Source organism: Pseudorasbora parva, chromosome 20 (genome assembly GCF_024679245.1).
Source record: "Pseudorasbora parva isolate DD20220531a chromosome 20, ASM2467924v1, whole genome shotgun sequence".
Classification (NCBI taxonomy): Eukaryota; Metazoa; Chordata; class Actinopteri; order Cypriniformes; family Gobionidae; genus Pseudorasbora; species Pseudorasbora parva.
Window position 1 is genome coordinate 37,437,319 of NC_090191.1, and position 21,814 is coordinate 37,459,132.

General features: G+C 41.9%; 1 protein-coding gene across 10 annotated transcripts in view; it reads left to right on the top strand.

Annotated features, from left to right (window-relative positions):
- The window catches only part of erc1b (ELKS/RAB6-interacting/CAST family member 1b), a 225,045-nt gene that overhangs the window by 185,726 nt on the left and 17,505 nt on the right, over window positions 1-21,814 (top strand). For 7 of the 10 annotated variants that reach the window (XM_067428488.1, XM_067428489.1, XM_067428491.1 and 4 more), the window contains 2 exons: window positions 186-284; window positions 17,730-17,915. In XM_067428488.1, the coding sequence (XP_067284589.1) occupies window positions 186-284; window positions 17,730-17,915 (285 nt within the window). Of the gene's footprint in view, window positions 1-185; window positions 285-1,958; window positions 2,025-17,729; window positions 17,916-21,814 lie in introns of those variants that run through there. The other 3 variants (XM_067428496.1, XM_067428498.1, XM_067428497.1) reach the window with 1 other exon arrangement.

Genomic DNA, 21,814 nt, shown 5'->3' on the forward strand with positions numbered 1-21,814 from the left:
TTGAATTCATACAGATAAAATTTCCACTCTTAACAGCATGAGCTGAGATGGAGATTTGATAACTCAAGCCCCAAGACTACCAGGCTTAGAGTCCGAGCAGGCTAATTTCAGAATGATAGGGAAAACGTATGTGTCTGTACGTGTGTGTTTTGGCAGTAGTTAACAATGAGCCGTATCTTTTACAGACGCAGAACCGCATGAAGTTAATGGCTGATAACTACGAGGATGACCACCTCAAGGCCTCCAATTCTGACCAGACCAATCATAAACCCTCTCCAGATCAGGTGAGCCAATCGGAGCGTTCATTTTATTGAGTGCACCTTAGAGAACCACGTTCTTTTCTTTTCCTTTGCTACCTTAATTGGGTTAACTAATGTAAGTGTCACTTTTAGTATTGATCATACTTGGGGTTAGTGATTATATATGTTTAAAATGTATATATATATATATATACATATATTATTCTCTATCTTTATTATGTGTGTTAATTAAAGAGTAGTAGTTTTAAAGTGTTGGTAATTAAAATGTCTTGAAAAGACTCTCTCTCGTTCTCTCTCTCTCTCCTTCACTGATATCTGATTTCCCCCTAAAGGCCTTATCCTGATTTATAAAAAGGCAATTATAACCAAATAAAAACAACAGGAAATTACATATTTCATATTTAATAAGGCCCAGCACCCTCAGCTCCAATTTGTGTATTATTTCATGTTGGGTCACCATAAAAAGCTCACGTTTTCTCATTCATGAATGTGCGTGCGCACACACATCCCCAATTGTTTTTCTTGGAATAGTTCAGGCACACAGGATGATTCTGGAAGATTTAACTGGCTTTGTTCTTTGTTGCTTTAAAACGTTGAATTCCTTTGCCTTAAGCCTCTCTCCTCTGGATGGCTGTCCAATAGGAATTAGTTCATAAGGGGAGAAAGAGGAAAGAATTGACATGATAAAGGATGAATAGAGAGTGAAATTCAAAGAGAAAAGGACAGCCTGTTGCATTCTTCAGTCCCAGCTCTCCCAGGAAGCGCAAATCCTACTGGTTGTTATGACACGACTTGATGCGCTAAACGCAGTGTGTCATACCTGTCCATGGACTCCTGGAGTAATCTAGTTCAAGTGCTACATCCTAATTCACATGCTGAAAGAAACCCATCAATCAACAACACTCCGCCCAGGCCTCAACACATCACAACACAACCCGGTATTCCTAACCGCGTGTGTGTGTGTGTGTGTACTGCTGGAGCCATTTGGAACTCCGTCTACACACATATACACACTCAATCTCCCACGCACACACAGAAATCTGCTATAAAGCTATCCCAGGGTCTCTCCCCCATTACAAACTTTTTTCATTGTCTTTCCCAATTGCCAAGAAAACACTTAGCTCACATTTTCCTGTGATCTTCATTTTTCACTTACATATTTCCAACTCAAATAAGAACACCCTCGCACATCAACACCTGAGCCCATTCCAAACCTCCCCGATCGCACTGTTATCACCTTAACATGCCGACTGCAGAGCTGAGACCGACAGGGACCTCAGACAGCATTCATTGCAGGTATTTTCCACAGCCATCCAGGACAGATGAGGTAGAGGCCATGTGCGTTACTCATTTCAAGCTCGTACTGCTATGGTTTCAATTCCTGTTGTAGCATAGCCTCCCTATTTTGGGACGAAACCAGTTGCATTTAATGCTCTGTTTCACTTCGGTTCAATGGCTAACTAATCACCCTTAACCCTCTGTCGAGAGATGCAGAAATTAATGGAAAAGTGGTTTCTCAATCTTATAGATGACATTCATTCAGCTTTTTTTTTCTGACTCAATGCTGATCCTCGCTGAGTGTTTAACAAAGGGCATGCATTTTCAGTGCAATAAATGACCTGCTCTCACCCACTAATAACTTCTTTCTTTAATCCCATGCTGCCTTGGATTAAACCTGCGCTCATTTTCCACCAATAGGACGATGAGGAGGGCATTTGGGCATAGCCAATCATGTGCCCTCTCCCAGCCATTTTGTTCAGAAGGGTGAGAAATGTATAAATGGGGATTGATGCTCTTCTTCTGTATTTGATCGTGTGTCAGCTGTCTTTGAGTGTGCTTTATTTCTTCACTTTCCAGTTCATCCCTTCATTTCTTATTTCTGTATTTCATTGTTCTTATGTTTTGTGATTTTCTTTCATTGTCCGTTTTTTTATGTATGTATATTGATGGGGGGGGGGGGGGGGGGGTTATCTAAAAAATGTTCAAATATGACTTGCAGAAATCATACACAGAAAGAACAGGTTATTGTTTTTCTCCACACAGATTTCAGTCTGTCTTTTTCAACTTGTTGGTCACAGTCTAAAAACTGGTCACAGGTCTATTCTGATTTGGTTCCGGGCTTTATTTATTTTTATTGATTATTAAATTAATTATTTAATATTAATTATTACAAATTTGTATTGATGTTCAGGACCAAATCAGAACAAACCTGTGTATTGTTTTTACAAAATGTACATGTTTGTCGTATCTACGTATTGCATATAAATATTTTTTTTTAAATGTCAGGTCAATGCAGTTAATGGTGATATAAAAACATCTAAATGTTCGACTTTTAAGCACGCTTTAACTTTTGAATAATCAACAGTTTTGTTCCTATGATGGCTCTCTGCTTCTAATATAAAAGCTGGGTCCTGAAACAAAACCAGCTAAGAACGACTGCTTTTCATAGTACCTTTTTATGAATAAATCTGTGCAGCTTAACCAGTTACATTTATTTTCGATATATAACTTGAGCAGCTATTGAATTGGCATATCCTTTTCCGTCCCTTGTCAAACAATCTGTATCATCTATTCAGGAGTTCTGTCACGCAGACAGTTGAATTCTTCCCTCCACCTTTATTATTTTACACACACAGCCAAGAAACAAATCGACCCGTCTGCCTTTTGACTGCTGTGGTCTTTTCCTGTCTTTTCCCTCCAAAAAAACAACAACATTCTCATATTTGCCTCCACACTGACAGTTTTGATGGATGGTTTTGAGGAAACAGATAGAGCGTAGAATACATATGAGCTGCACATGTTCAATCCATAGGACACATGCGCAGCCGTTCACGTTCTCCCTTCAGAGCCGTTGCCCAGTGCCCATGGTGATGCTAAATGCCATGTGGCGTTTTGACTACAATTAATTTGCAGGTCCCTCCCTGTCGAAGCAGCCCACAGATAACACGTGTCCATTGCATGAACAGTCGCACGCGTAAAAGCGCATATACTGCGAGTGCAATTAGGCGTAGCGGAGCGCTGGAGAACAGAGTGGAATTGTGTGAGCTGTGAGCCGAGTGTCTCCGCAGTGTGAAGGGAGGTTTTTAATCCGAACAGCTGCCCACATACACTGTGTCCTATTTCAGGCAACTAATGGGCCCCTTTCGCTAATGTTTTTGCTTCGTTCACAGTTCTTAATATATGAATCCCTTAAGCAGTTCGCCCCAAAACATTTTGAGGAAGAATTCCGACCATCCACTACACCCACTGTGCCAAACCGTACATGTAACCGTAACATTAAAGTCGCTCTTTATGTATCATATGACCATGTAAAACTTGTAATGGCATTTAGCTGTGCAGATCAAGACCCCCAGGCCCCTGAATGTATTAAGGCTTACATAAAGGGCAGCCGTGTTCTCCGAACAGTGTTCTCGGGGCAAGGTAGAGGGGAACTGCAGTCGTACGTACAAGCGCATGATTAGAGGGTAATAATCTCAACATGACTCTGATCTCCTTCATGTTGAATTGTGGGTGGTCGAGGCCTATTTAATTGCTCGGCGTTTGGCACGATAACCCACCACAACCCTGAAATCGCTGTCGACTATGATAAAATGCAGTCTTAAACTGTGTGTGGTGCATCGCTAGGTGTATTTACAGATGCTCTCTGGCCCTTGACTCTGTTTTGTGTTGTTCTTTAGGGATCACATTTTCTCCTGCGGCCTCCTCTTTTTCTTGATAATTGATGCATGTCTGCTTTTGTTGTCCTCTTCCATCATTCCAGTGTCATTGTGTGATGCTGCGTGTGGTTTTTAAGAGCTCTAGAGTTCTGGAAATGAACCCCCGAGAGTGAGGGAGCTTGAAACTTTCAGAACTCAGAATATTTGTAAGCTCTGCTTTCAGGTAAATGTCAAGGTGGACTGAGCTTTAAATGTCAGGACTGACAGACCATCAAAGAGTAACTTATCTTCTTATCTGTTTGTCTGTTTGAATTGCTTTTGAAAAAGTTTGTTTCTCAGTTTTAGCCTAGACATCAGCAGGAAGTGGGGAAAGCGTGATGTGCACCATAAACTTGACTGTATCATTTGATTTTCTGTGCAACTGGAAAGCCCAGGCCCTGTTGGGAGACGTCCTTGTAAGCGAGAAAGTTGTCAAAAAGTTGTTTCCATCCTGTCAAAACGGGTCAGTTCACCACTTTTTTTTTTCTGGGGTACATCTGCCTATCCTTTTTCTTTTGTCACAAAGGTTGTTTTAAAAGTGACTCACGAAAGACATGATGCCAGAGAGGCTGTTAGCTTGCGGAGCAGAAAAGTAATGAAGACACCATTGTTGTGTCACCTCTATTTGACGACCTTAGACATTACTAAACGGTTGGACGGCGCAATTCCATGGAAAACTGTGAAATAGGCTTTGGCAATCACTCGCATATTCCAGGGGTCAGTGGGTACCAGTCCCGCTGGAGCAACTAAGGTGTAACCTCTTCTGAACCCGTCCCATGAGTGCAACCACCCACCATTTGCCCACATTATTAAAATGGTCCCACCCCTCGATGGGAGAACAGAGACCTCGTTGCTGACTTGAATTTTTTTCTTTCAGCTCAAAAATGGCTCAGTGGTCAGAGGAGGAAAATTTCAACAGCTCTGTTTTAGTCATTAATATGAACCCAAAATGCATGTTTGCATTCTTATTTGCCTTTTGTACTTGCATTGTTTATTCCAACTTGACTTTTTTCTTTTTGTCAGTTCCAACTGACTCCAGTCCAAATATTTATAATTAGATTAAAATGGGAAACATGTGGCGGCGAGGGAAGTTGCAGGGGGTCGTTGTTGAAACCTTCCCACCTCCATATGATTTCAATATAAAACTGGCCTCTGGCTCCATGTGCCTGGTGCAGACAGGAGGGTAGACAGTGGTGGGGCCCTCGCTCAGTCTGGGGGACTTCGCTTGGCAGAGCGCAAACTTGGGGTTTCTGCGGAGCCCCTGAACCATGCTGCCCTACTTCCTGTACCATGAAACTGAGATCTACATCCCTGGAACACAAGAGAGTCACTCTACCCCAAATGGCTCAATCAGTCACTCTTCGATTGGAATCGCTTCTCCGTTTGTCAGAGTAAGAGCATGCCATAGGAAATGAGGAAATAGGGTGTCATTGGAAACATACCCTAGCTCCTTACAAGGGGTCAGAGGTCGTTTGACGGATGGTCGTTGCTCAGAGAGTCTCTGGAGAGGCCAGTAGAGTGAAATGACTCTTAGCCAATCAACCGTGCGACAGATTTCAACCAGTCGGTCCCAGCAGCACGTATGCGGCGGGTTTTATCTGACCCCGTAATCGGAGCCTTTCGCTCGGCTTGATGAGAGACCGATGACTGCCCTTGAAGACGAGATGAATGGCTGTAGTTCTGCAGTGGCTACATTTAAATCTACCAATTGGATGGCAGCATCTAAGTGTTGAGGTGATGTAATGAAGGATGAGCTCACCTATAAGAGCTCATATAGGAGTGTGTTGAATCTCCCCTCTGTCAAGGTTTTTGGCTGAACGTTCTCCTCTGGATCCTGAGAGAGAATCTGCTTAGCATCAAGCGGATAGGCGATGACTTCCCCCGCCACCTCTGTTTTTCACAGAGTATGTCAATATATGTTTTTTCCTGAGAGGAATTCTGAGCTGGCTCGGTTGGAGATGGTACGTGTTTGAGGAGGTTAAGTTCACTAGCCATGTCAGAAGTTATCTCAACATGTTCCGTTTCTCACGATTTCCAGTCTAGCTATAAATAGTCCTGCAACTCGAATTCTGTCTGCCTTGTGGTGCAACTTTAACCATTTTTGAAGATATGAAGGTGCCACTTTTGATGTACTCTCTTGCCCTCTCTCCCTCGTTCTTACTGTTCCCTCTCTTCTCCCTCTCTGTCTCAAGCATAATTTAGCTTTTTTGGGCAGTTTTGTTTGCCCAGTCTTGCTTCACTGCCTGACTGTCCTGCTTTTTAAGGCCTCAGCAAACCACACGTCTTGGCCTGCTCTCCCAGGATGCATCACTCAAAAAAAATAAATTTTAATGGCGCATCCATGTTTCTGGTTTCCCTCTTGGAACTAGGCAACCCAAGGACGTACTGGCCTGCTAGGTTCTGCTTGCCTGGTCTATGTCAGAGGGTAAGGTAGGAAAATAGGCTAAAGATGTCAATGGAACCACAGAATTTCTAGTGAATGCTGAATGATGAAAAAAAAAACTTTGTTTTTGCCCCACCATTGCATCAGTTCTCCCCACAGAGTCTTGAAATTGATTTTAGGCCGTCATTAATTGGCGAGTGCTGGCGATTATAAAGGTATGGATTTCTGTTGTTGACCTCGGAATTATCAAATAACTGCGAACAATCCTATCAAAACAAATAATCGCACGACTCCTCCCTCCTCAAACCCGCTGAACCCAGCATGGCCACAATTTCTGCGCAAGCTGCTGAAACAGTAAAGTTCGAGGCTCATTGTGGTGGAGATTATGTGGTCGGAACGTTTTGGCCCCCTGGTCCAGGGCGCCATTTCTGGATGTGTTAACGGGCGGACGTGGGAGCCCTACCCTGGGCGTTGCGCCCATCGGCTTCCCTCTCCAGGTTAGGAGGGGAAAGTGCTCGTAATATAACTTAGTAATGGTCCATGACTGTGAGTCGTGGAAAATCCTCAAGACTTTAGAGAGTGTCTTTTAACTGATCAAGTAATTGTCTGAGCATTTCCCACTCCAGTGAAAGACTGGAAAAGGAATGGTTATTGCAGGGAGATTGTTAACCGTGCTCATCTGGAAAAACAATGCATGTGGAACTGACGCTGTATTTGTTATGCGATATTTCCGGGGGATTTATCACTGGAAGCGTGTTGATGTGTTCACTTCCAGATTGTTCTTGTTTTTACTAGGGGTGCTTAGACATGTTGCGTCCTAATCTCTGCCCGCTAAATGTTAGCTTCATACTGCTAATAAACTCCCTGCGGCATGTCAATAGTCCTTAATGCTTTCCAGAGCTGTGGATGGGGGGCCTGGAGCAGGTTGAGCCCTCTGGCCCCCCTGCGGACGCCACTGGTCTGATTTAAGGCTGATAGAAAAGAGCTGGCTCAGATTCTGCACCCTGCCTAAGCTGTCCAACAACCACCTTAAATCTCTCAGTTCATTTAGCACTTAACCAGCCGTGGACGGAATGAGCACTGGAGACCGGACGCGTGGAAACTGCATCGTTGCTCTCTTTCCTTGTATTTCTTCCTCCTTTGCTGCCACTTATTCTTTGTCTCTTCCCCCACCTAACATTTGGTTCAGTCTGTTTCCGTTTACCTAGCTCTCCAATTAAGCCTAAAATCGAGGGTCTGGAACTACCTCTATTATCAGTCAATAAAAAGGGAAGCCTGCCATGTGTGGTTCACACTAAAAAGAGGTGTTACAGGTGAACAAAAGACGCATATGTGTAGAGATATCTTACCAAACTAGGACACAAGTGCACATGTGAACCCCATAAACATATAAAGTGTAGAGATGCCACACTGTGATTTCTATTTTCTATTTTTAATATTATTATTATTTTGTAAACATTTAGTTTTGATGCTTCACACTGTGTTTTACGTGTTTTATATTTAAAATAGATTTTAAAAAAGGTAAAGGTTCATGGTAATGTATATTACTTAAAAGTAATTATTTAATATAAAACATGCTTATTTTAAAATACTAAACAGTATATATTATATCACAAATTATATTAATACAATTGTATTAAATTCAAATCAAATTAATTAGTTATGATATACCATTAGGAAGATGAAAGTCAAGTCATCTGTATTTATGTAGCACTTTTTACAATACAGATTGTCTCAAAGCAGCTTTACAGTAATAACAGGAAAATAATGCAACAAAGTTTGTTTTGGCTGTACAGCAGCTCTGCAAGAAAATAGTGTCATTGTGCAGCTTAAGTAAGTTTAGTGTTGATTAATTTTGGTTGTAAAAATCATTAGTTATTTATTTAGTTCATTTACCTATACAGCGATTCTGGAAAAAATCAGTGATGTCATCGTCCAGTTAGGTTCTCATACAGTATCAATGCATTCAGGTCAATAATATTGTTTAATATTTAGTTTTTACTGCCTGGGCATATGTGAAAGATTGTGTCATTTTCTCTTTGAACCAGAGCTGTTGACACACTTCCTCCACACTTAAATTATTCCTGTCTCTTAGGATTGTGTATTTCATACATTTCAGTCTGTTATAGCCATCTCTACCAACTCTGCGCCCTTGAACCCACCAAGAGCCCCATTCTCAGGCTCTCAGTTTCCTCTGCCCCCTGTCTTTACATGCGTAGCGGCGTAAGTCTTCTGGTGTTGAGTGCTACACAGGGGAAACCCTTTGACCTCAGGATGTGGTTCTCCTTAGATCTCTCCATCCACAGCTGTTCTCAAAACTCTTTTTGGTCTCTTGTGGAGCACTGACAATCAGACAAGAGAGCTATCTTTAAAGGTAGAGCTGTTTGTGAACATGAGGCTATGGTGATCTCACTGCAACACAACTGCTCCAAGTCAAATATAATGCCTAGAGCAAGTTATTAGTATTTCCATTGCTCTGCTATCCAGGGAGAGCGTAGAGAAGTTGGTCAAACAACAAAAATAGTACAAATAGCAGGATGCTTTTTAAGACCCCAGATTAAGGATGCCATTAAAGGTCAAGTCATTGTAAGGTTAAACTTAAAGTTTAAACTTAAGTGATAGTTGTCCTTGATTTTCTGAGCTCCCTCTTGTTATGTTCAGATCTGGCTTCAAGTCATTAACTCGTCTGGTTTGCCCTCACAGTGGGGTAGATGTTCTGGAGCTTTGCTACATGTTCACCCCTTCCTCTGCTTTCTCTTCTACACACCCGGTTAATGATGCCCCTCAACCTCAGTTTGAAGAGGTCAGGACCTTCCTTTACCCCAACACCCCTCACCTTCAGGGTGACGACCCCTATGGCCACTCCTCCCACCTCCTGGAGTGAAACTACAACCCACACGACAGCTTTACTTCCTTTTTCCAGAGGCTAATTTCTTCTTGGCAGTTTCAAGTCTTTTTTGCTCATTACGGCAGTGGATATACACACGCGCATAAAAACACACAATGAATGGAATGCCGTCCCTAGACTGCAGCCTTCATGGTCTGTTTAAATGGCGCTATGATGTGACACTGGGAGTTACTTGGTGTAAAAATTCCCTCCGTCTTTCTCCAGAGTCAACAGTAACCTGCCCTGGCTTTTTGTCCTTCTTTCCCCCACCCCGTGCTATTAAAGACCTGCTTATTCTATTAGGCTCTCACTGAGTGAGAGCTTTGGCATGTAAGTCAACAGTCATAAACCCCCCCCACCGGTATAAATCTAATGGCATTTATATAAAAACCTGCGTAAATAGGTGACGAGGCACTAAGTTCATAAAAAGCTACAGCAACAGAGTCCTGACATGCATAAATCTTGCATCTCTTAAAACATGAGTGCTGTTGTAAGTTTGTGCCATGCGAGAGAGAAAAAGTAATTGTAGGACTTTTTGGTAATCAACTTCAATCTAAAAAATGTGCGTGTTACTTAATTTCTTAATATTTGTTTTACTAGTTTGAGTGTGTGTGTTTATATATATTAGGGGTGTCCCCGACTGGGGTTTTACACATTCGAATCTCTCTATAGTCGATAGATAGTCGAATCATCTATGTGTGTGTGCATGGGTCGGGAGGGGCACGACACTAGTTAGCAGGAGGGTAAAACTTTTTTTATTTTCCTTTACACAGCAACAACTTTTAATAAAGAGACCAAAACTGCCTGCCAACTGACAGACAAACTGACAATGGCTTTCTTATTTAGGTTTATATATATATATATATATATATATATATATATATATATACATACACAAATATATAAAAGAACATTTTGATAAACGTAAAAAAAAATACCTGCCTAGAGAGGAAAAGAACACTTTTTAGTGTGTTTACATGCACATTCTTAAGCCGATTGTGCCTAAAGGGGGTAGCACACCGAACGCGAAGCTCAGCGCCGCGTCTTAGGATCTCACACCGGACGCGCACATTATATACTCACAAGCTTAATTTTGAATCGACTTCTGACAGAAGAGCTGCACGATGGGTGTATCTTCTAGCACAGGGTGAAATCAGTTTGTACACTGATGATTTGAGGGAAATATAATATAAATTCGCGCTCTGTCGCGCAGCAGGATTTTAAACAATTTCGTGAGTCGCCGCGGACAGGCGCCGAATGCTGCCGCAGGTGTGTGTACTCTCATTGAAAACAATGTGTTCAAATTTTAAAGGCGTAGCGCAAAGCTTTGCGTCGCACACCGGACGCTAAGCTCCGCACCACGCCTCAATTTGAAAATATTGAGCACCCCCATATTGCCAAAATGGTATGATCCTCATTTCATAACACCGACGAAGATTGGAAGGTGAGATCGGTGGTTGGTTCTGGCTCCACATATCCATGCATTGACTCTTACACTATTCGGGGTCACCCCTAATATATATGCACAAGCAGCTGATCGCGACTCTTGGAGGTGCACAGTCCATCAGGCCACCTTCCTCCTCGAATTTACCCATAGGGCCACTATAGAGGACACAAAGAAAAGAAGGAAATATTGTGCCCCCTGAGTACCCATCCTGGACCAGACCTTAACCTGCAGCTGCTGTGGCAGGACCTACCTATCCTGTATAGGCCTTGTCAGCCACCAGCATGCCTGTAGCAGACGTGGATGTCCATCTTAAATCTTTGTTCGCGAAGCCAAGCCATGAAGATGATATATATGCAGAGTGAAATATTGAAGAGGGTCTGAATATGTATTAACTAATTAATCACACTTTTTTTAGCCTAGAAATCTAGACGCACCCTAGCGGCAGCAAATCTAATCTGCCCGCGAGTGTGGTCTAGCAACTCTCAATACCCTTCTGAGCTGTAAACGCCAAACTCTTGACGGTCCAATCACATCGTGTATAGAGTCGGTGGGCGGGGCCATAATGACGACGGCCAAGTTGCGTTTGCGTGCTTCTAGTAAACACAGAAACTGGAGAACGGCGGTCTTTCAAATCAGCTTTGACCGCAACTCTGGACGACTTGGAGTTAAGCTTTTCTCTGAGAAAAGAACAAAGAACGGCACTGAAGTCATTCTGAAGAAGGGAAGATCTGTTCTGAGTTTTGCCGACAAATGTTTAATCTGTCAACGAGCTCTGTTTCACCTTCGTTGCTCTGGTTGGTTGTAGCGTTATCCTATCGCGTGCAGAGGGAGTTTGAAAGACAACCGTTTATCCCGTCCCCGGATTAAGCCCTGTCGATGGTGAGTTTCCAGACCAAACATCTTGATGTGGGTCTGGCTTGTCAGGCTAGCTTTTTTTATTAATCTTGATTAAATACGTAATTTCACGGTTATTCCCCAAATTAATCCAGAAACAATTAAAAGACTTATACTTAAAGTATATTTTAAATATTTGTTGCAGTTTAATTTTTTATGACTGAAGGCCAGTATTACTGATACTAATACTGCTACTGATGATGAAATATATTTTTTTTAATTAATGAAATACATTCCACATTACAGTGTAATTAAAAGCTATCAATTTCAAGGTTTATTAGTCTTTCTGTGCCTTGTGTGTGTCACATAGGGTGTGTCTCAATTATAAAAGTGTATAATTTTTTTGTGTGTGTGTGTATGAGATGGAGGCCAACCAAGATACGATTCTGTACTGCTTGAGCAAATGATGGAAATATTTTGGACTGTGTGTGTGTGTGTGTGTGTGTGTGTGTACATGCAGGGTTTTACCGAGATATATTGAGAGCTGTGGATGGAGGTAGTGTGGTCAGTCGCTTATGAAATGACAGTATGGAAAGACAGACCAACTCACCTGCTCTTAATCTGCCGTCCGGATCTGTTCTCCGCGCTCGGATTACATATGTTTCTGTCTGTGCTCTTTTGGGAGGTATGCGTGCGTGTCTTCACCCCCTTACCCTTTATTTGACAGTCTTTATTCTCTCATGTCGGTATTTTTTTGCATGCATACCGTGGAGGTGATTTGTCTCTTTCTTGAAAAGCACTTTACGATGGCAGGCCCACCGGCCTTGTCAGTGTCTCGCAGGTTGAAGCTTTGCAGTCCCTCCTTATCTTTATCCCCTTAACACTCATGGACGTGTAGCACAGTGAGACTGAAAGAGGATAGCCCAATAAAACTCTCAGCCACGGGAAAGGATGTGCGCCAGGGCCCGGCTACTGTGAGAGAGGCTCGTGGTCCACAGATCCTCCCCCACCTGGAGCGAGTTGTTCCGAGCTGGGCTTCGAGGCCGCGTCAGGGGCTTCCTGTGCCGCCGGGCCTCCGGAGTCTTTGAGGAAGGAGCCAGTGGCTCGTCTCTGATGGACCGCCTGACTGACAGCATTGATCCAGTCTCCTGCCTCTCAGTGTGGGTATCGAATGGCGCCCGATGAGCTGATAGGTGATAAATGAGAGAGGGAGAATGTGAAGGAGGCCGGTCATTGTTGAGGGGTCTTTTTTTTTTTCCCTCTGGTCTTCTTGAGGAGGGGTTCTCGAGCTATGAGCGTGCCAGGTAGGAGTAGAAATGCAACACACCGTAGCATCTGGTGAAGACAGCTTCTTTTAGAGGAGACGTAATGAAAGAGAGCAGATGGATAGATTCCTCAGTGAACCCTTTGCGAAGTCTTTAGGCGGGAGCTGGAGTGTGAGGTTCAAAAAGGTGATGTTTGTAGCTGAGGTGATCAATGTTGCATAGAGCAAGAGAACAGCCAAGGTTCTTTGTGATCAACACTCCCAAGTTATTGGTATTTTTGCCCTTAGAGGGCCCCAGGAGCCCTTGATCGATTGATCTTGTATGAGGACACACTTAGCCGTGGAACCTGGGGACGGGCAAAATTAACTGCATTATATATAACGGTACAATTATTGTTGATAAAATGTAATCCAAAAATGATTAAAATAGTGATGTCTCTTTTGTGTGTATGTAAATTTTAATGTAAATATGATTTTTTTTTTACTTAATGGACCCAAACCAAAAGATTCATAAATTAATAAGTCTGCAGACATAAATTAAAATTGTGTAAGACTTGTATAAAACAAGATCATTTTTCCAAGACGTCATGCAAGGCATGATGGGTGAACAGGGACCCACTTCCATCCATCGTGTGTGTCCAAAGCAAGACGAGACAAATGGCGCTTTGAGTGGAAAATTCCCCGGTTGTAAATCTGTCACCTGGGCATGATATTTGTTTCTGTTATTGTTGCATTATTTATGATCTCAGTCTACCACAGGACTTAGGGGGGAAAAAATGATACAGCAACACGGCACTAGCCAAACAGTTGTGACAGCACCAAGTTGACAGAAAACATCACCAGCTACGGCAAGACCGATGTTAGCACTATGCTAACTAGCATTGGGCTAACTTTGACCGTCCTCAAAGCCTGGTCACGAAACTACATTTCTTGACTATACGACTAATTTGATTACAGATGATGAAGCAGGACACTCAGGTGAGGTTTTCAGGACTCTGTTCTCTCACCAGAAAGGTGTTGACTTACCCATTAAAATCAGAGGGTGATGGATAGTGCTGTGTCTTGGCATTAATGCTCAGAACTGGAGTCCATTCGTCTTTTCTCATAGCAGATGGGAAGGAAGAGAGGGGAATAAATGTCAAATCCCATCATTGGTCGGGCATTTTTAAAGCTTATTAGCGCACAGCATGCTTTCAGTCAACCATGCACGTAGCAAGTCTCTGTGTAATGGTGTGTGTGCACGTTTATGTGGCACCATCACTAAGGCCGGGGTTTATTTTAACTCAGCTGTTTTTCCGAGCATATCCACCCGGCCGTTCTGTCACAGCGGTTTGGAGGGCTTCTATCAGACCGCCTTTTTAAGGCCTCGTCCCTCTTTCTGTGGCTGCCAGTCAATCCGGAGGCCCCATATATCCTCTCGCAGCAGCTCTTGGCTGAGATACAAGACCTGACGGAGATGCGGAAGGAGGTTGTTTCAGATGTTTCAGATCCGGCTCTTGACACAAAAGACGCCGCTATTGGTCTGCCGTGTGTCACGTAGATAAATGTCGACTTTTTTGTCACAGCTGATTCAACAGATGAATTCAACAGATGAATTCCTGCCTTATTATTCATTCACCATGAGGCAGGGGTTTGGATTTTGGCACCCAAATGTGTTTTAGTAGGTTTTGGAGACGGGGCCGTGCAAGCCCTTAGACTAACAAGAGCATGATGTAGGTCTCGGTGAGTCTGCTGCTCCGGTTCTGTGCAGAGACCCAGTTTGTGCCGTCTAATTGTTTCCAGAATCAGGGAGAACCAGTTTTACACATTCCTCCACAATTCCTAGACTCTCTCTTCCTTGCTTTCTCTCTCAGAAGTCTTCCTCCACCTTCCTCCATCTCTTTCTTTCACAGTTTCGTTTGATCTTGCTCTGTGGCCAAGGTCCACCCAAGAGAGCCTTCATTGCCCCCGGTGAGCCAACGAAAACACAATAACATTCTGCCCTGGAAAGATACAGATGGGGTTAATAAGAATTAATAAAGTGTGGGGACATAAATGTTCTTGCGAGCTCAGGCTGCTTCAGACCAAAGCAGACTATGTCCCTGTCTTTTCTTACAGCTCTCTCATCACTCACTCTTTCTTCTTAGCCTCTGTTTCCTCTCTCCGCTTCTCGACAATCAGGTAACTGTATTTGCGTTCTGCTATTGAGCGATGAGGAGTGTTTGCAGAGCTCCCTAAGCCCTACTATGTTCTCGGCCCTCTTAAGAAGGTATTTATATGGGAACATTTTCAATAGATCTTTTGCTGTCTTGTGTTGTACTGTAGTATTTCTAAAACATATCTCACTTCTCCCATCCCAGAATTTATGGCTGCACCATTGCAGCCCAAAACCAGCTTATGTAACATCTTGATTCATATAAGAGAATGTGACCAGGAAAGGCCGCCCAGGGATTGAGTCTGTTTTCCACTTACAGTATTGACTGAATTATTTTGTTATTACTTATAGTATCATTACATTGTTATCATTAATTTATTAATTTAATATCTTTTATTTACATTGTCTTTATTGTTTTTAATAAAACCTCCATATGGTGCCTAATATGAGCCCTCGGTATCAATATGGGAATACTATTTGGTTTTTAAATCCATCACTTTTTATTGTATATAGTTATTGATTATGGTGAACACATGGGGATCAGTTGTGTTTAATGCATTAGCGTTCATGAGCTACCAATGAACAGTATTTATTAATCTAGGTTATATATATATGATGCAATTTATGTTCATTCATAATACATTAACTGAATTTAATTTTATATAATACGCTGCCTGGCCCCCCAAAAATTGCTGTTTGGATTTAAATAGGCATATGCTTAAGAGTTAATGATTGGGTCATTATTGCAGTGATTGTTATGTTAGCATGTTATATGTTTGGCAACAGTTCTTCTAACCCTAAATGATAAAGTGTGTGTAGCTTCTTATTTCTTAAACAACCATCAATGTTGGAAGAAACATGGCCATATTCCATAATCTTTTCCTTTTTTTTCTTCTTTTTTTGGGATGGGCAGTGTATAATATAATATATATTTAAAAAGTAAACAAATATACATTCTGTTTAATTATTATGTTATATATTATATTCTAAACATCTTACTCAAAGCACAGCAGTGATCAAGGGTGCCGCTAAGGGGTGGGGTGTTGTTTCTAAGGGTTTTATTAGTACTAACAGTACTATAAAAAATGTATAATCTACCAAATAGTAACAAATAAAACTAAATTACAGGTTATTTACATTTTATTTCACCCAGTTCTTTGAAAAGTATATGGTATATGTTTATTCGTGAAACTTCCATTGCTGTAATATTAGCGCTAGTTGCGTCACCAATGAAAATTAAGGGAATGTAATTTGGGCTTTTGTAAATGTGACTTGGCCTAGGCTATATAGTGCATTTAACGTCAAGTAATCTACAAAAAAGTAGGCACTTACAGATTTCTATTTCAGTCGTTTTTCAATCAGTATTTTCAGTCTCATGTCAGTCTGTGCATCTGTGCACGGTTTTGGTTCATTGTTGTTAGCGACGTTCAAGGAGACTGAGACAGAAAAGCGCATCCTGTTGTTTTCTCTAGTTTTCAAATGTACACAAATAAAAAATAGACACTTTACCGTTGTGAAAGATGTACTCTGTGTGACCATAAATAACAGACTATTAGATGTTTCCACTGCTGAGGCAAAAACCTTGCATAATTCTAGCACTGCCAATTTGACATTGCAGCCTGTTCATTATCAAAATAAAATACAGACAACCGAACATATAAAAAGTTATTCAGGCTTTGTTCACAGCTGCTGAGCATGAATTCCTGCGCGACACTTCAGTTAGCCCTACTGATCATAAAGTGCGAGATGAGACCTGTAGCTAAACTAAACAGCTGTGTTACGATAGAAGTTTTAAACGAGCAACAGAAACAATCAGTTTGCAAAGACTGTATCAACCAAAGCTCAGCTTTGGGAAGGGAAATATGCAAGTCAGGAAAGATAAGGTGCCTGAGAGAAGAGAGAATGTGGTAGAGATGAGAAGCAGGTATTGCACTTTTTTAACACAGATATACGTAGTATATCATTACATTGCAGACAAAGATTTTGGATTACAAGGTTGGCTTGTATGTTTGGTGCGGTGGGGGGCCCAAACTCATATTCTTTTTATATCAAAATTGCTAGCGGTGCCCCTTGCAGTGATAGGTCTTGGATCACACCTTGCCGGGTTTGAATCTACAGCCTTTCGGTTACAATTTTTGCATGCGTTTGAAAGCATACGATACGCATATGGCTATCGGCATTCGCTCGCACAAACTGCATGTTGCTATTTATCAAATTTGTAGACTGTAAAAACAAATGTGATGGATCAATCATGCATTGTACCAGAATTCTTTGTTGAAGCCAGCGAGATACACAGATGACACAGAGACATATGGTTTTTGGATTTGCTCCCTCACAAGTGTATGTATTATTTTGATTGATACGGAAAAGCTGTGTGAGTGTCTGCTGTGTGTATAGAGATGTTGTGTAAAGACTGGGCATCTGTCGGCAGCGGTCCAGGTAACTGAGATTGTTTGTCTGTGTTCCTGGAATGGGAATGTTTCTCCTGACACATTTGTATTATACCACTGTTCTCACTGTGATTCATGCGTTTCAGCTGTGGTCTATCATCCATAATCATCCGCAACCTTTCACTGAATATTGCTCTTTTTATTCCCCCTTTTTTTCTTTTTGAATACAATCATATGTGACAAAGCAAAATTTGAACTCTGTGTTCTGGCTTGCTAAATGTGTTGTTTGCGTGTCATTTTAGCATGCGTCTGCATACCCGCCTTTTTATCTCACTGGCTCATGTCCAAATATCTAATTCTTGAACGCTAGAGGAAAACCGAGATTGAAATGGCTCTTTATCTCTAACCCATTTCCTCATTCCTGTTTTTGGACAGATTATCCCCCCACTCATAGACCTCAATCAGAACCGCAGTAAGCTGAAACTGTACATCGGCCACCTCACGGCCCTCTGCCACGAAAGAGACCCCCACATCCTGCAGGACCTGGCCCCGCCTTCCGCATACCACCGCTGCCAACAGGACGCCTGGGAGGAGGAGCTTCAGAAGATGAGCCCAGAGCAGGTAAGATAGGGTGACATCAACATGGGCGTACTCCTTTTTCTTTCAAATATATAACTTTTTATTGTGTATCCATACCTATCTAGCGTTTCTCTATTCATAGTTGTTTCTTTCAGTGCATTCTTTTTATGGAAAGGTTAACACTTTGCAAAAAAGTACAATGCATTAATGTGAATTAACAAATGAGCTAATATAACATCATTCATTAATCTAGGTTCATTTACGTTTTAAAGTAGTATAACTATTGCTCATTTTTACTTCAAAGTGCAAAGTGTTACCATAAAAAAGACTTGATAGATGAAATCAATGCAACTTTTTATAGCATCTTACATTTCATTTCACATCTTCGCTTTGCGCATAAAGTTTGTGTATACGTATATGCGAGTATGTGCACTCAAGGTACCGTAAGGTTTCTCGGGTACTTGGATTTGTCACCCATTGATTATTGGAGCCATCTGGCCTGGCCCGCACGGCCCTCAGCTGACGCTAACGTTCACTGTCTATAAATCTCCTATTGGCTTTGAGAATCAGTCCGGCTCTGTGTAAATGCCATTAGTCCTCTTTATAGAGTGGAATGTGTTCCTACAGAAAATAAATAGTCCAATATATTGTGTTTTATTAGCTTCATTTACTGTTACTTTAACAAAAGAAAACCAGAAAGCTACCCAAGGCTCACTTAAAAGACGGGGGAGAGCCAAGAGTGGTGAGAAAGACAAAAAAAGAAAAGAAGAGCAACTGGAATGGCGCGATAAAGAAAAGGAGTGTCAGCATTTGGACGGCAAAAGAGAGAAGCTTGAGGAGGTAGTGGCTGGGTTTAGTCTCTCCATGATGAACGATCCCCTCTCTGTAATAAATGTATGCGTGGATCCATTTTCTCTAGTTCACTTTGAACCTATTGCCATACCTACCTTAACAGTAAATTGTCTGCAAACGGACACTAGGTTTAGTCCCTGCGTCGGTGCGCCCCAGTTCTGCATTCATCCCGATGCTTTTTGTAACATCAGAAAAATAAATTGTCTGGAAGTCTACATATACATTATACTCACTTTAAATCGGCCCCATTCCTCAAGAGGAGAGGAGAGTGATCTGCTGTGATGGTGCCAAGGCTCATACAATGCTCATGTGTTTCACTGCATGGGGAACTATCTGCTTGGCAGGTTTTTGGCTCGCTCCGACATTATTGAAATGCATTTTTTTATGTGGGCTGCCTGATGACAAGCCTTTGGCCAGCGAACAAATAATGTTTAAGATTTTTAGTTTGCTGCAAGTAAACTTTGTTCCAAAAATTGGCACTTTCCAAGGGACTCCCCTCCCTCCCCCCACAGCTTGTTTAATATGAAGTAGGCGTCTGTACATTTATTTTCCTTTGAGAGAGACAGCTTTCATCAGACTGTATGGACGGACTAAAAGGTTGCACGGCCTTTTCAAACTGAGTGTTGCCACTGGTCAGTCGAGGCTACTGCGCTATGTAAACATCAGCTCTGTTTTGTGGATTTTGAATTGAATTCCTGCCCGTAATGTGCTTAAAAGGGGCCAGAATTTCCAGAATAATGCAAGACCTCCTTGGCCCTGTAATTTCTGGAGAAGTTTCCCCTTAGGATTCCCCGCTCACCTCAATATAGCGGTCTTGAGCCCTTTAATGGGGGCTATCCTGAAAAGTGGTGTCAAGCAGCAGAAAGAGACTCTGTTAGCTGAACTCTGTTTTTGCTTGGTCTCGCCAATCCGTTATTCCTCCTAGACCTTCTCTAAGGTCAACGATCCTGTGTTTATGTTGTCCAAACTATCAATGACTCTGTTTAGAAAGCACTGCTGTTATGGGAGGGTGATAAGAACTCCTAGACCTCCACACCAGGTTTCTGACTCAAATGGGTTCTCAGACAAATGTGTCCTCTTTTATGACGTCACTCCTGTGAGAACGAGAAGCAAAGGAATCATGTAGGATTGTTCGAGATCATTCAGGTTTGTGCCAGGGTTGCAACACTTGGCAGCCTTGTTTTGGCTAGGCCAACATGGAGATTTCATGTCGGACACATTAAGGCAAAGATAATGAATATTTCAGGCTTCACCGGTTAGGCTTTACCTCTCAAACGTTTACACATATATCAGGATTTTTCCTCTCCAAATCCAATAGCTCAGAGAGATATTTAGCGTTTCACATGCATATGGTATCCACATGTACGGGATCCTGCTCATTCTTCAGTTACATGTCCTACATGTAAGACACAATCCGCTTGAAGACACTTTTGGTCTTTCTCTGATGGTGGAATCACTTGCAGATGGTGGATTGGACGAGTTGCCTGCATTCACAAGCCTGTTTGATTGATGTCTTCTTTGACCTCTCTTCTTTTCTTTGCGTTGGGAGTGTAGCGCATTACATTAGTGTTCTCTCTGCACTGCAGTTCGCCCATTTAGATCCCTTCAGCACGGAAGATGCCAGAACGGGCCCGCTTGGCCATGACAGGCTTAAATTGACAAGAAAAGTCTGGGCTCATTATTGGCTTATTTAGCGTGTTCTGCTCAGTCCATTATTGTTAGTAATGTCCACATGAATTTACTTGTGGTGTCTTTTGATGGCACGTATGCCTCTCCGTAGCATTTACGTGGTTCGATTTGGGAGGGGGGGGGGGTGCTTTGCTAATCATCATTCTTATAAACCAAGTTATTAATAACTAATTGAATGGCCCTTTGTGTCGCCATCGAGCCCGTAGAGGATTGAGGTCAGTGTCCGCTATGCCCGGTCCTCTGCTAATGACAAGCTTCTTGCATTCAAAATGTGCTTTAGTATTTATGAGGGGCTGCACACTGTTTGAGCCCTTGCCCTTTCTTTGAAGCTAAACATTGATCTTTTAATTAACAGTTTTTATGGGCGTCCTTTTTTACTGGCCTGGCACTCTAAGCTGGCACAGAGCTGGGTAATGTAGGCCTTTGGGGTTTCTACCCTGATGTTCTTTGTCTCTCTCACAGTTTATGGCATATAAAGACAGTGTTTCCTTTTTGTTTCTTTTCTTTTAAAGGGATAGCTCACTCAAAAAATGACATGTCTGTCACCATTTCCTCACCCTAATGTTGTTTCCAAACCCACACAAGAAGCTAATTTGGAAAAACATTTATGTCCATACAAAGAAAGTCAGTGTAGTTTTGGACCCCATCGACTTTCATTGAAAGGTTCTTCAAAATATCTTCCTTTTGCATTTGTTTCCAAACACTTTGGGCTCTTTTCTAAAGCTCTTGTCCCTTCCCTTTTAATGGCGACTGGAATTACTTAGACAAGAAAATCAAAGATTGCACAACCAAGTTATACATAAGCCCGCTAGACATCATAATTAGACTAATCAGGACGCAGACAATGCAAACACACAGGAGGATCACAATGCACATAAAAACACACGCTTGTGAACTCACACTCGTATATTACTTGCTCTCCGCCAGACCGCCCTATTAGGCCTTTCTGCCAGCTTGTTCTCTGTTGTGGTCAATGCTTCTTTTATTACTCGTCCTCCTTGCCTGTTTTTTCTCTGTTTATGGCGTAATGTTGTTTTATTTGGTTTGAGCTGTTCACAGGATGTTACTGCATCTCTGTTTAAACGGCTGGAATGCAGGAAGGTGATTAAGCCGGTGCTGAAAGAACCACTCAGTCATACAACCCACAGAGCCAACAAAGACAATAGACTCACCAAAAACGCACCCCATTTAGATGAAGAATTGGTGTTTTCAGGAACAAAAACAAAATTATTGTACATTGTACATCTAATAGGGCCTTTAGAGTTTAGCTCAAGGGTTATTGGGTCTTGAGTAATAAATATGCCCTTACAAAAATATAATGTACTACAGATATCATAGATGTATACGGTTTCATATATATATATATATATATATATATATATATATATATATATATATAT